The sequence below is a fragment of the Anomaloglossus baeobatrachus genome, chromosome 1 (assembly GCF_048569485.1).
Source record: "Anomaloglossus baeobatrachus isolate aAnoBae1 chromosome 1, aAnoBae1.hap1, whole genome shotgun sequence".
Lineage (NCBI taxonomy): Eukaryota > Metazoa > Chordata > Amphibia > Anura > Aromobatidae > Anomaloglossus > Anomaloglossus baeobatrachus.
In genome coordinates, this window is record NC_134353.1 from 793,170,596 (window position 1) to 793,185,281 (window position 14,686).

The 14,686-nt window shown below is 44.5% G+C and overlaps 1 protein-coding gene across 2 annotated transcripts in view; it reads right to left on the reverse strand.

Moving 5' to 3' along the window:
• Nucleotides 1–14,686, reverse strand: part of COMMD10 (COMM domain containing 10) — a 430,106-nt gene that overhangs the window by 372,814 nt on the left and 42,606 nt on the right. For both annotated transcript variants that reach the window (XM_075324990.1, XM_075324991.1), the window contains exon 5: nt 2,294–2,404. In XM_075324990.1, coding sequence (XP_075181105.1) covers nt 2,294–2,404 — 111 coding nt within the window. The remainder of the gene's footprint in view (nt 1–2,293; nt 2,405–14,686) is intronic.

The window sequence follows — 14,686 nt, forward strand, 5'->3', positions numbered from 1 at the left end:
GCCCATACAGGGTGGTCCAAAAGTAGGTGGACAGTATGTGTAATAGGGTTATGAAGGGGGAGATTTATCAAACATGGTGTAAAGTGAAACTGACTCAGTTGCCCTTAGCAACCAATCATATTCCACTTTTCATTCTTCACAGACTTTGGAAATGAAAGGTGGAATATGATTGGTTGCTAAGGGCAACTGAGTCAGTTTCACTTTACACCATGTTTGATAAATCTCCCCCTTCATAACCCTATTACACATACTGTCCGCCTACTTTTGGACCACCCTGTATAGATCTTGATGAACACTGGTATGCAGGTGAATGTACAGTATCATCAGCAGTTAGATGTGATGACACATATAGGAAACGCAATAAATATACTATATTTCCCCACTGGGATCAATTGCCGCTACATGTACGTGACTACTAAGCAAATCACTGGGCTTACTGGTCTGGTGGCATAAATGCCCATATCACAGCTGAGGTCAGGGAGTGACTGTGGAGTCATATGGCTAGATGGAACGTGGCCGCTAGAAAATTAACAGAGACTGGGGGTGTGCACATCGTAAGTGGTGGGAATTTTATCTGTCAGTCAATAGCTCTTTTCTTATTTTATACAATTTGTGTCCTCATACCTTTGGCTGATCCAGAACAATTCTTAAGTGCAGAGATTTCAGTCATACTAGCAGAAGAAAAATTTGGAAAACTATTGGTAAGTACAGAAGTGTGACTTTATATAGCACCAAGATGTAGAGGCCTCGGACCTGCAGCAAGCGCTGTTTTATGCCATGAATGACAACATAGGTTCCTAAACATCTGGTTTCCAATTTTACTTCAATGGTCACAGAGAAGGTATGGTGAGTAAGATGAGCAGACTCGTGGAAGTTCGGTTCGGCGGGTTCAGCCAGACTTTAGATAAAAGTTCAGTTTGTGTCCATCCTCCTTTATAGCTGGATCCTTTCTGCCCAGACATGTAGGTTTTTAACCCAGATAGTAGCATTTCAAGTTAGGGTCCCAATATATAATATATCACCATGTCGTGGTTGTCGGGCTCACATACATTGGCCAACACATCAGCTAAGTATCTATTTTTTTCAAATATTCCTATAGCAGTAATACAATACCAGAGTTCCTTTATTCATTGTTAGCATTCTAGAGTGCAGCTGTATGTATTTTTGTAGTGGGACCCAGACTTGACCTGAACCCCAATGGAAGTCACTAATTGGGTAGTTCGGATCTCCGCCCAAATGCAGCCATAAGCAGATCACTTCCAGAGGAGGGTGGGCCCGATTTTTCAATATTTTTGTTTGGTGCACACTACATCTGATCACGCTGTTGTTACCCCCTCAGTTTGAGCCGATCAAAGACTGAAAGCGGCTCGCACTGGGTTGAGCACCAAGCATACCCCAGCACAGTGATGCTCACACGAGTGGTGTTCATACGTAAAGCATCTGAACTACGATTATTTTTTATTTTTGCAAAGTCTGTGTTCAGTATGAACACCAAGCAACGAACCTCGGGTTTGCCCATCACTAATGGAAAGTTTCTATCATTGTTTGGCTACTTATTCTAGGGTGAAATCTCCATTTCATTGTAGGGCGAGCAACTATGGGGTGAGAGCAATGAGAAAACGCTAGTGTAGGAGGCTCGGCAAAACCTCGGCAGGCAGATGTCACCATGATGCCAGCCATGCAGACACCACCATATGGCGTGACCGACACATGATGCCAAGACACTGGTGACTGTTAAAACACAAGACGGGGCTGTAGTTCTTTATATATAAGTCATCTTATACACACGAGAGGTACAGGTCGCTAAATAAATGTAATACATTTCTCACCACAGCAGCGATTCTCATGTAACACCATTTGGTACATCTTTGTGAAGACTCGAAAAAGGTAATTAAAATAAAGCAATTAAAACAAAATAAGATGTAACAAGCCATGACAGCCAGAACGAGTATTTTTTGCAGAGATCTTAATCCTACGCCACACTTGGGATCAGGAGAAGACTAGAGGGGTGCTTTATTCAACACGCGGCAATATCGTGTCTGCAGGCAAGACTTCCTAATTACTTCACTTTGAGCACAGAGTAAGCAAACTGATCATCTCGCCTCTAAATGCAATAATGACATATTTACCAAGGGATAAACCATTGAAAACAGCAAGTGAGGAGTCTTCTGCTTAACCCCTTCTGTGATTGAGGAGCTCAGGGGTTAACCAGCACTGGTAGGATAAAGACCTGATGTTAGGAGTTGCCCTGAGGAGAGAAGGGAAGCGCTCAGCAGCAGATGCGTCTGCCTACCTTTGTGTCTTCGGTGCTAACTCCAAGTTCTAGCACAGCCTGGGGAGATTTAATTTTTGCTTGGGTGGATTGAGCCATCTGGAGGTTGAGCTGCCAGGCAGTCGTCTCCAGCTAGACAACAAAACACAAAAAAGCAATAGTTACTTCTTCTGTGCATTTGTGAGCTCAGATACACAAAAAGTCCAACAGCACTTTTGGCAAACAGAGGATTTAATTATCAAGCGTCTCCTTCTTTGTGCCATCTGTGCCAGTTTACTTGGCGTTCACTTTCAACATACTACCTAAACTGCATTAGGTAGGCATCCTGGAGACGACATAAAAGTGGCACGAGAACAAATACATAAGAAGCGGCTGTATGAAGCAGACCACTAAATCACTGTCTGTACATATGTATGGATATACAAAGACCCAATACCCAAGAGAATGAAGAGAAGGTCAATTCTGACCCTAGAAGTAACATTATCAATAATACAATAGAGGTCAATCAGGACATGATAGATGGATAGATCGATAGATAGATAGATAGATAGATAGATAGATAGATAGAGAGGGGTACTCCAATGTTACAAAGTGCCAATATACCTCTAGGACAGGGTATGACAACACATTACAATCAGTGGAGGTATGACCTTGGAAAGTCCCATTGAATCTGATGACATCGCTTTATCAGATTGGAATAACCCTTTACATTGTTCCCGCCCAATTTAGAGGGCCTTTCTTGATCCTGTTGGACAAACCTTTTATTTTTAGGGGAGCTTCAAAGTGAACTCATAATAAGCATTGCATTAGTGCAGCAGACGTACTGTACTTCCGTGCATTCTGAGGAAGTCATGTGATGTCTATCATCACTGTCCATAACATTTGGCAGGTTAAATCCCAATGACTTATAAAAAAAAAAAAAATATAAAAAAATTAATATATTATAATTATATATTTTAATTTTTTTAGAACAGTCATTGGGATTTAACCTGCCAAATGTTATGGACAGTGATGATAGACATCACATGCCTTCCTCAGAATGCACGGAAGTACAGTACGTGTGCTGCACTAATGCAATGCTTATTATGAGTTCGCCTTGAAGCTCATATGTATATATGTAGCTCATGTGTATACACACACACACACACACACACACACGTGTATATTATATTATTATTATTATTACATACAACATGAAATATTGGTAAATGCCATCCTTACAGGTTTCTATTTAGGATAATGCTTCATGGCAACTTGAGAATGTGCACTGTTGGCTTCTCTTAAAATCCAGCTGATAGTAGTGACTACGGGTGCACACACATCTAGCAGGTTTGGATTTCTGTTGACCGTCATGTCGAGGGATCGTTCTTGTCAACCAAAGTGATCATCATTAGTAGCCAACTAGACATCTTAGGTTTGTTGCCTTAGCTTAATACGTAATGTAAAGTGCCCCCTGCATTACACAAACAAGGTCAGAGTGGACTATCACCGTCACCTACCCTCCATAGTGAGCGCGTACAGTAAGTACATACCCCTATGTTATATGTGGCAGGACGCATTACCGCAAAGGCATAATATAAACGGCGACATTACAAGCAATTATAGCAGATAATGCATTCATTCTTATTAGCTGGATAACACGGCTCTGGGCTGCTAAATTTGAGCACTTGTTTACCAGCCGAATATAGATTCCTACCAGCACCTCATCATCACTTTATCAGATCCAGCAACAATTGTGTCTTAATTTCTATTTGGGGACATACACGAATAAAAGATGCAGAGTAGGAGGTGAAAAATCGCAAGTGACAAGGGGAGACTGACAAGTAGAAGGAAACGGTAATAGAACCAGACTCATTTCCATTTATTTCCTTAGGAAACCAGGAGTTCTTCTCCAATCTTAATTTAAGCCCCAAATTATGCATGTGCAACAAGCTGGCATCAATGGGAGTTGGCATGTGTCACACCGAGCGGAAAGAAGCAACCAACTAGGAAATTCCTCCTTACCGAGAAAGTCATCTGCTTATATTAATGTCAGATGTCACCTTACATTGCAGGTATGTCCAGGGTCTAGGGGACATGACTTCTCCTTGTGGAAATCAGGGAGATTTAGGCCTCGTGCACATGGTGAGTATTATGTGAGTTTTGTATCGCAGTATTTGTAAGTCAAAACCAGGAGTGGAGCAATCAGAGGTAAAGTATAATGAAACACGGGCACCACTTCTGTATTATTCCCCCACTCCTGGTTTTGGCTACAAATACTCAAGTAAAATCCCACCAATTATTATTCACATGGCCTAACAGGCCAAGCAAGGCTCTGTGGGAAAAGGATAAGAGGGAAAAAAAAACAAAAAAACGGGCTATCTAGTGCCACCGGTTGAGGGAAGCTACTGGTGTGGTCCGTTTTTTTGCCAGAGACAAAAAAAACGTTGCATGCTGCATCCTGTCCGGCAGCTGGACGACGCATGCATCACAAAGCCATCTGGCACAATCCAGCGCTAATACAAGTCTGGGGGGGATCAGTTTTATCTGCAATTCGCCGGATTGTGCCTCACAGCGAAAATCAGATGCGTGAAAGCAGCCTTAGAATTTAAAATAAAAAATAAAAAAAAAAAAAAAGAAAGGATGTACATTGACCCTTATGGACACCAGGGGATGTCTTTTTGTTTAGGGGAAACAATCTGTGGAGTAAATAATCCTTTCCTCTGCTAAATATTCAAAGAAATAAAAAAGGCGTCAACTACAAAGGATAATGTGTTTTACTCAGCAGCTGCCCGGTTCTTCCGAAAAATGTTTTACAAGACCCATCATGTCCCGTCAGCTGTTGCCACCATTAGGCCCATGATTATGATGAGCCCCCACTATATCATGCAGGTAAGTCTAAAAACAGGGGACTTTAAATAAAAGCATCCAGACGTACGCCGGGAACTTTATTATCCTCCTTCTGTAGTAGTCAGGCTTTATTCAGTGATTCATATATTTAGATTTTGCATGAATAAATCACAACAATATAAAAGCAGACTTTTTATCACTCCGGCAATTCATCAGCTCATGCTCGGCTGCAACATCTCTGAGCTCATTAAAGGGCTGAAAAAAAAGCGAGAACAAGTCCTGATGTATTGCAGCCAGTCTGAAAGACGCAATGTTATATTCCTTTCCAATGACTGATGCAGGGTGCGCAGGTCTTCACTGGCAGACTGGTCTACGAGAGCGATTCCAGGAGAGAAGCTCGCCATGTGTCACTTCTAGCGGATGCACAAGTTTCCCCTAGGGTTTAAATTGCAATGCAATGTAGAAAAGCGAAATTTCAGGATGGATTTAATGTCAGGATGTGAGTAACAATGTGCGCTCATTCGTGGAGTAAGACAGGAGAGTTGAATTTGTTTCCAGACATTATGTATTTAGAAATCTCTAAAGCATAAACAGTAGTGACAGGAGGTTTTACCGTAGGGGCGCGGAGCTCAGCCCCAACAATAAGGGGAGACATGGCGCCTACTCACCAGGCATCAGAAGAGTGAAGCCGAATGTTCACAGACTCGGGGGTGAAGCTGGCCCTCATCCTGAGGCAATGAACAACTTTCATACAAAAAAAAGTCTCCCTTTAGGTTTTCCTTTTGGATTCAATGTGAAATCTGTGTCGAAATCCATATAAAATCCGCAGTCTCCTGAAAATAACCCCATTCACCCCAATCCATACATATTTTATCCACACCTGTGAGAATAATAGCATGTTCAATGATATTGACAGGTTTCCATATGAAAAAGCCCCTATGTATATGAAATCAGAGAATATGAACCCATGAAGGCCCTGGACAATTTATTGTCAGGTGAGATATGGGTCTGAAATGAACGATTTCAGAACAACGATCCATTTGTCCTCCTGAAAATAAGCTGCTGCCAGATATGTCTGGAGGAGGCTCTCTCGTAGAGCACAGGCGTGCTCGGCTGAATGAGGGCTCCTGTGTATGGGAGAGCGTGTCAAGATGGCCGCTTTCCGAATGATAATGACCCATGAGCAGAGATGAGCAGACACGTTGAAGTTCGGTTCGGCTGGACTTTAAAGTTAAGTGAACAAATAAAAACCGGCTCACCGCATAAAATCCATATAGGACTACTCCCACTTGATCCTGTACGGATTATCCCAGGTAAGGACGTCCACAGTTCAAATAGAAAGGCAAAATATCCAGCGGATCACAGGCATATTATAAATATAAGTGCTTCTTTATTTCTTACGTTAACAGTCGGTCACAAATGGAATCCAGCAGATACATGGTATATAATCATCCTTATTCATCCAACGCGTTTCGACATAATAAAATTGTCATAAGAGTCTTGTCCATGAATAAGACTCTATTTATAACATGCCTGTGATCCGTTGGATATTTTGCCTTTCTATTTGGACTTTAAAGTTCGGTTTTGGACCAAAAATTAACCTGAACCCCAATGGAAGTCACTAATTAGGCAGTTAGAGTCTCTGCTCACATGCAGGCAGCCATAAGCAAAAGGACAGGGTGTACGTGGTTTTTCTAATTTTTTTTTTTGTTACACAGTACACCCGATTACGCTGTTGTTACCCCCAGTGAGAGCCGATCAAACTGTGGAAGCATCTCGCACAGGCCTGAGCACCGAGCGTACCCAAACACAGTGATAATCAGCTTGAGCGAGTGGTTTGTATAAGTAAAGCCCCTGAACTCCGAACCTGAACTCTATTTTTTTTTTTGTAAAGTCTGTGTATGGTACATACATCGGGTCCGCTCATCTCTACCCATAACACATCCACAACTGAAACCCAAATGGCAGACTCTTGTTTCAGCTACAGATCCATGAGTTTGATTCACTTTAGACTAGATGCCGTTGAGTGATTTATCCATATGTTAATGGGCAGCTCCACTTAGAGACTGACAGCTACCTATACATACAGTATCAAGTCTTACAAAAAAAGCTTCCAAACCACACAATATGACGAAACCCTGAACTCTGAAGCTAAGATGTATGGGGCTTCCATTCATTTAACCCGACCTGTGCTGTTCACTTCCATGTGGTTGGGCTTCCATAAAGTGCTCTAATGTCTCAGCTGAATTACAGCGCACGTTATCTGTATCTAGGACCCTCACATCAGATACATAAATAAGTGAGACCCGGGAGAACACTGTTGGGCTATGTCCCACTTGCACTGTAGTGTTTGCCCTTTATGAAGGAAAGCAAGACACAGCTGGACCCGTCATATGCAGAGCTTTTGTATTAACTCTTGTGTAACCAACAGTAAAATCTCATGAGCACGCTGTTTTTTGCTGCATTTTTTGGGTGCCGTTTAGGTCACCAAACTGCATGCATTTGCTTCCCCAGCAGAGATGCAGCATGTCAATTCTTTCTGCATTTTGTCCCTGCGTTTCCCACAAGGGAGGACTCGCAGATCATTCCCCTGCCGACTCAGGGTCAGTGGGTGATTGATCCCTGGTATCTCGCCGGATACCGGTCCCCAGATAAAAAGTCTATGGGTACCAGAATCCGGCACAAAGGGGTAGGAGCAAGCGCTTCATACTTAGAGTTACCGACGCGGCTGTACGCTCCCACGGCCACTCATTCGCTACCAGGGCCACTCATTATGTTCACTGAATATCCACTGCTTTCCCCACCCACCAGCATCTGTGATTAGCTGCAGTCAGACGTGTCTCCACGCTAAGTGACAGCGTATCTGACGCTTCCAACCACAGACGCCGGTGGGCGGGTTTATATCGTACAGCAAAATAAATTAAATAATTTACATAGGGTCCCCCATATTATGATACCCAGCACAGACAAAAGCATATAGCTACAGGCTGCAGCCCCGAGCCCTGTGCTTATCTTGGCTGTGTATCAAAATAGGAAGAACTACATGCGGCATTTTTTTTTATTTAAATAATTTAAAAAATGGCATGCATTCCCCCAAATTTAGATACCCAGCCATGATTAAGCCTGACAGTTGGGGGCTGGCATTTTCAGGATGGGGAAACCCATGCACATTGGGCACCCACCAGCCTAAAAATAGCAGCCTAAAAATATCAGCCTGCAGCCGCCTGGAATGGTCACATCCATGAGATGCGACAATCCCAGCACTTTACCCGGCTCTTCCCAATTGCCTTGGTGCGGTGGCAATAGGGGTTATAAGGGGTTAATCACAGCTCACAGCTGCCACTAAGCCCTAGATTTGCAATGGGAGGAGTCTATGACACCCCTCCATTACTAATCTGTAAGTGAAAAGAAATAAACCCAAACACTGAAAAACTCCTTTATTTGAAATAAAATACAAAAAGCACCCTCTTTCACCACATTATTAGCCTCCAAAACACTCTTGCAGGTCCACACGTGGTCCCACATCGATTCTAGCTCTGCTACATCTAAAGTCATAGCGCGCGATCATGGAACATAACTGCCCGCTGTGGACTTCAGCCAGAGACTGAGTGAGCCGTGCGATCAGCAGTGATGTCACTCAAGTTATCCATGGCCACAGCTGGAGGTTCCCATGGCCCGTCACCTGTGACCGCAGGTAAGCTGACCCCCTGGCACCTCAATGAACTCAGTGACCTCACCTTATGTGAGGTCACTGAAGTCACCAGTGCAATAAATTTACCTGCTGTCACAGGTGGAAGGCCATTGGAACCACCAGCTGTGACCGCGGCTAACCTGAGTGACATCACTGCTAATCGCACGGCTCACTTAATCTCTGTCTGAAGTCCACAGCGGGCAGTTATGTTCCATGATCACGCGCTGTGACTTTAGATGTAGCAAAGCTAGAATCGTAGTGGGACCTCATGTGGATTACAACGGACCCGTAGGGCTACTTTGGGGTTAATAAAGTGGTGAAAGAGGGTGCTTTTTTGTCATTTATTTCAAATACACAATTTTTTTGGTGTTTTTATTTAGTTTCACTTTCAGATTAGTAATGGGGTGTCTCTTAGACAAGCTGCTATTATACACTTATTACTCTGATGGCCACAGCACCAAGGCAATTGGGAAGAGCCAGGTAAAGTAATGGGATTGTCGGGTCTAATGGATGCGGCAATCCTGGGCAGCTGTAGGCTAATATTTTTAGGCTGGAGTAGCCCAATAAGCACGGGTCTCCCCAGTCTCAAAATACCAGTCCCCAGTTGTCGGGCTTTAGATTGGCAGGGTATCAAAATTGGGGGGACCGCATGCCGCTTTTTTGCCACATGTGGTTCCTCTTATTTTGATACACAGCCAAGATAAGCACACGGTTGGGGGCGCAGCCTGTAGCTGTATGCTTTATCCGTGGTGGGAAGGGTAGCATAATATGGGGGGACACTACATCAATTTATTTATTTTTACTGCACGATATAGATCCGCAGACCGGGTCTGTTGGAAGCGTCAGACACTCAGCGTGGGGCCACATTTGCCTGCAACCACAGTCGCCGGTGGTCTGGGTAGTGAATATGTATGAGGCTTATGAGTGGCCCTGGAAGTTAATGTGACGCCGCAGGAGAAGTTACAGCACCGCTAAATATGTAAATATAGCGCGCTCACTTTGTTTTGTTTTTTTTTTTCTTACTTTTACTTTATAATATATTATTACCCGAGAGCCAGGCCCGGCACTCTGGTACCTTTGAACCCGCAGAGGGTCGGACTTTGCAGTCCGGGTCCATCCAGTACTATTTTTCATGCACTTAATAAAAAAAAAAAATGAAAATAAAAAAAACATTGTCAAAAACGTATCAAAAACGAATCAAAAACGCATGTTTTTTTAAAGCATTTTTGAGCCCCAGGCTATGTTTCTGTGACCACAGGATGAAATTCTGTGGTCAGCACAATGATGCAGCGTGCACACACAGCATAAGATTTACTGTATATGGACGGTAACAAAACTGTCCAACTTTACCAGTAGTGACATGCAGACCTTAGCTGCCCTTATTAATAAGACTGTGTGCGTCACATCATTTACCACAAGGTGGTGAGCGGCGGACGAGCCTGTATATATGATGACACGGGACGCCCTCTTGGGCTCTGACCTATAAACTGCAATCGCTACAGGTAGTCACACGTAATGTTCATTACTAATTAAAAACATGTCTGCTCAATGGGAAGTGTGTGAGACCACAATGAAAGCAGTCACCTCCAGAAGGAGACTAAGGCTGCTTTCACACATCCGGCTTGAGCTCTGTGGCTCAATCCGGCTGTGCAAGCTATGCAACGGATGCGGTGAAAACACCGCATCCTTTGCATAAGTTTTTCCCTTGCGGCCGTCCGGTTTTTGCCGCTTGCGGCACGCTACTGAGCATGCGCAGTGGCAAAAACCGCATGCGGCGGCCGGATGCGGTTTTTGCTGCATCGCGCCGCATCCGCCCGCCATAGGCATGCATTGAAATATGCGCCGCATCGGCCGAATGCGGCGCAATGCGGGTTTTTTTGTCGCACGAAAAAACGTGCTAGGCAACGTTCCATCCGGCCGCCGCATCGGCTAAATCTGCCGCATGCGGCAAAAAACGGATGGAACGCACGCCCATGCGGCACAATACGGCACTAATTAAAGTCTATGCAGAAAAAACGCAACCGGCAGCAAAAAAAAAACGGTTGCGATTTTCCTGCAAAGTGCCGGAGTGTGCCGCATTGCAGAAACCGGTGGTGTGAAAGCAGCCTAAGGCTACTTTCACCATCCGGTTTTTGCTCTGCGGCACAATACGGCGCTCTGCAGAGAAACCGCAACCGTTTTTTTGGCCGCCGGTTGCGGTTTTTTTTTTGCATAGACTTACATTAGTGCCGTATTGTGCCGCATGGGCTTGCGTTCGGTCCGGTTTTTGCCGCATGCGGCAGATTTAGCCGATGCCGCGGCCGGATGGAGCGCTCCGGCAAAAAAACCGCATCGCGCCGCATCCGGCCGCTGCGCCGCATTTTTCAATGCATGCCTATGGACGCCGGATGCGGCGCGATGTGGAAAAAAACGCATCCGGCCGCCGCATGCGATTTCTTCCACTGCGCATGCTCAGTAGCGTGCCGCAACCGGAAAAAACCAGACCGGCCACATGTAAAAACTTATGCAAAGAATGCGGTGTTTTCACCGCATCCGTTGCATAGGTTTCACAGCCGGATTGAGCCGCACGGCTCAAACCGGATGTGTGAAAGTAGCCTAATAAGGGAACATTTCTGAGCCACTTGTTGAGACAGAGCAGTTATAGACTACATCAAATATCATGCGCCTTCATCGTTTTATGCCATTTTCTAAGCAGTTTTCATTACAGAATTAAAAACCTCATGTAAATGCACCTTTATACCCCTGATACAATTATCTCAATACAGTCAAAATACCTGACAAAGGCTTAGAGGAAAAAGAAAAACAAAAACAAGCAATAGTTACCTACACTTCCATTCTGACACTCACATGGTCCCGGATCATGTCCTCCACATACTGGTAATGCCCCCATATATCCCCACATATGGCCAAAATCACTCACATGCTATAGGCAGAATAGTCAAATAAATTTACCGGTAAAATTACAGTTTTAAAACATTAACCTTCACTTTACAGAAAATCTATCAACTTGTATTTGCCATTTATTTGGAGAGCCACATAATATAAGGCACAAGAGCCTGACTAAAAAGATGTGTCACTTATAGAGCTGTGTGCTCTAGTTTCAATACAATCAATGAGTGTTTTATCAGCAGGAGTGATCATTGCCAGACTGGGTCTCATGTGCAGAGCAGTCAGGCTAATCACTGTAACCCCGCCCCCTCCCCTTATTAGCAGCTTGCTGACAATTCACAGTATACACAGAATGCTGCCAATAAGAGGTGTGGACGGGGTTATATCCAGTCCAGAAGACTTAGCTCTGCTACTTCTAAAGCAGACAAGCAAAATTGCACCAAGTGTTCCATTAAGTGACAAATCACTTGGATTTCTTACACTATATTATGCTGCTCCCAGATTATGTAGCAAAAATCTAGTGACAGATTCCCTAAAAGCTTATCTTAGTGTGTCTAGAGCAGTGGTAGGAATCCAAGCCTCCATATGCACCTGCTGTCCCAGCACTTCTCCTACATAGTCCACACCGCTACTCCACACTCCATGCCCCCGGGGTCAGCATCCTGCTGGAGACATGTGACCACGCTAGCAAATCAGCAGCTGAAGTCAGGAGACTGGCGGGAAACACACTATGGAGTGCAAAGGAGAAACTCCAGTTTGGGAGGCAGGGTTACGATTTCTGTTTTCTGACGCAGCCCTGGGCACAATAAGATTAAATTATATAATAGTAGACATCTCCTTTAAAGGGAATCAATCTATCACCAGGTTTTTGCCATGTAATCTGAGAGCACCATGATGTAGTGAAAGTGAGCTTGATCACAGTGATGTGTCACTTACTTGGTTGTGTTTTGCGGTTTTAAACACAATGTTTTATCAGCAGGAGATTATCACTACAGGATAATTGCCCTCAAGCCTGCTAGACCAACCACACTCCATACAGTGATGAGCAGCTCTTGGTCACTAAACATTGTACAAAGAAGGCTGCCTAATCAGTGGTATTAGCAGGGGTACAAAATTGTGATCTCTGCTAATTCTGCAACTGTGAAAACTGTGATTCTCATGATTGCAGCATCCAAGCAAACTAAGTGATATATCACTGGAATCAGGGTATCTGTCCCTACACCATGCTGCTGTCAGATTACATAGCAAAAACCTACCAATAAATTCCCTTTAATGCCTGTGCCATTTTGTAGGAAAAACTGCAGTAATATTGACAAAATGTTGTGCTCTGGAAACAAGCTACCTGAAAATTTTTAATTACACTCTGCTGCAGCTTCTTCTGTAGAATATACCATCTCAACATAACTGATGGTCTAAATACCTCGGGAACACAGCGAAATCATGTGCATGGTGTCTAACCAGCAGTGCATAGAGGCTAGCCAAGCCCCTAAAACATGGCAGTACAGGTCAGGTCCGATATGGTCAGAGCTACGCGCTCATCCTTTACACAAAGCGTTCTTAGGAGGGGTTTCACTGTTGGATCCATACGAATGTTTGTTTGCCAAATAATTTTTGGCCCAAGCATTGATACTAGGGAAGACCATCAATATCATACCACTCCACATGTTATACAGGACAATGCGCGTGCTTACATCTTCTTATACAAGGGTCTACCATGTACACGAGGGCCAATATCACAGTGAACACCGAGATCATAAGTGTTTCATCTTTATTGACCCCAAGTAACACCATAGGGACCTCTGGTTCCTTGTTTTTTTGTTTCCAAACACAGCAAAGACCAGCTGCATTTTTTCTACAGGTCTCTATATAAGAAAAAAAATTTATGGGTATATATATCTATGAAAAAAAAAAAAATAAATAAATATATATTTGCCTTATTCTGTCTGTCTTCAAAATTACGTCATTACAGTGACAACCGTCGCATTAGCCGCTCGGCCCGGCCCGGCCACGCCCCCCACACGCTGTGCCCGCTCGGCCACACCCCCCGCACACATTGGGCACCTATACACCTCCCCCCAGGATTACACCACCTATTACACACCTCCCTTCCAGGACTACTCCACCTATTATACTCCTCCCCCTAGGACGACTACTCCTATTATACTCCTCTCCCCCCCAGGACTACTCCTCCTATTATACTCCTCTCCCCCCCAGGACTACTGCTCCTATTATCCTCCTCTCTCCCCAGGACTACTCGTCCTATTATCCTCCTTTCTCCCCAGGACTACTCCTCCTATTATCCTCCTCTCCCCCCAGGACTACTCCTCCTATTATACTCCTCTCCCCCCAGGACTACTCCTCCTATTATCCTCCTCTCTCCAGGACTACTCGTCCTATTATCCTCCTCTCCCCCCAGGACTACTCCTCCTATTATACTCCTCTCCCCCCCAGGACTACTCCTCCTATTATACTCCTCTCCCCCCCAGGACTACTCCTCCTATTATACTCCTCTCCCCCCCAGGACTACTCCTCCTATTATCCTCCTCTCTCCCCAGGACTACTCGTCCTATTATCCTCCTCTCCCCCCAGGACTATTCGTCCTATTATCCTCCTCTCTCCCCAGTACTACTCGTCCTATTATACTCCTCTCTCCCCAGGACTACTCCTCCTATTATCCTCCTCTCCCCCAGGACTACTCCTCCTATTATACTCCTCACCTCCAGGACTACTCCTCCTATTATACTCCTCACCTCCAGGACTACTCCTTCTATTATACTCCCCTCTCCCCAAGACTACTCCTCCTATTATCCTTCTCTCCCCCCAGAACTACTCCTCCTATTATCCTCCTCTCTCCACAGGACTACTCGTCCTATTATCCTCCTCTCCCCCCAGGACTACTCCTCCTATTATACTCCTCTCCCCTCCAGGACTACTCCTCCTATTATACTCCTCTCCCCCCAGAACTACTCCTCCCTCCCCAGGACTACTCCTCCTATTATACTCCT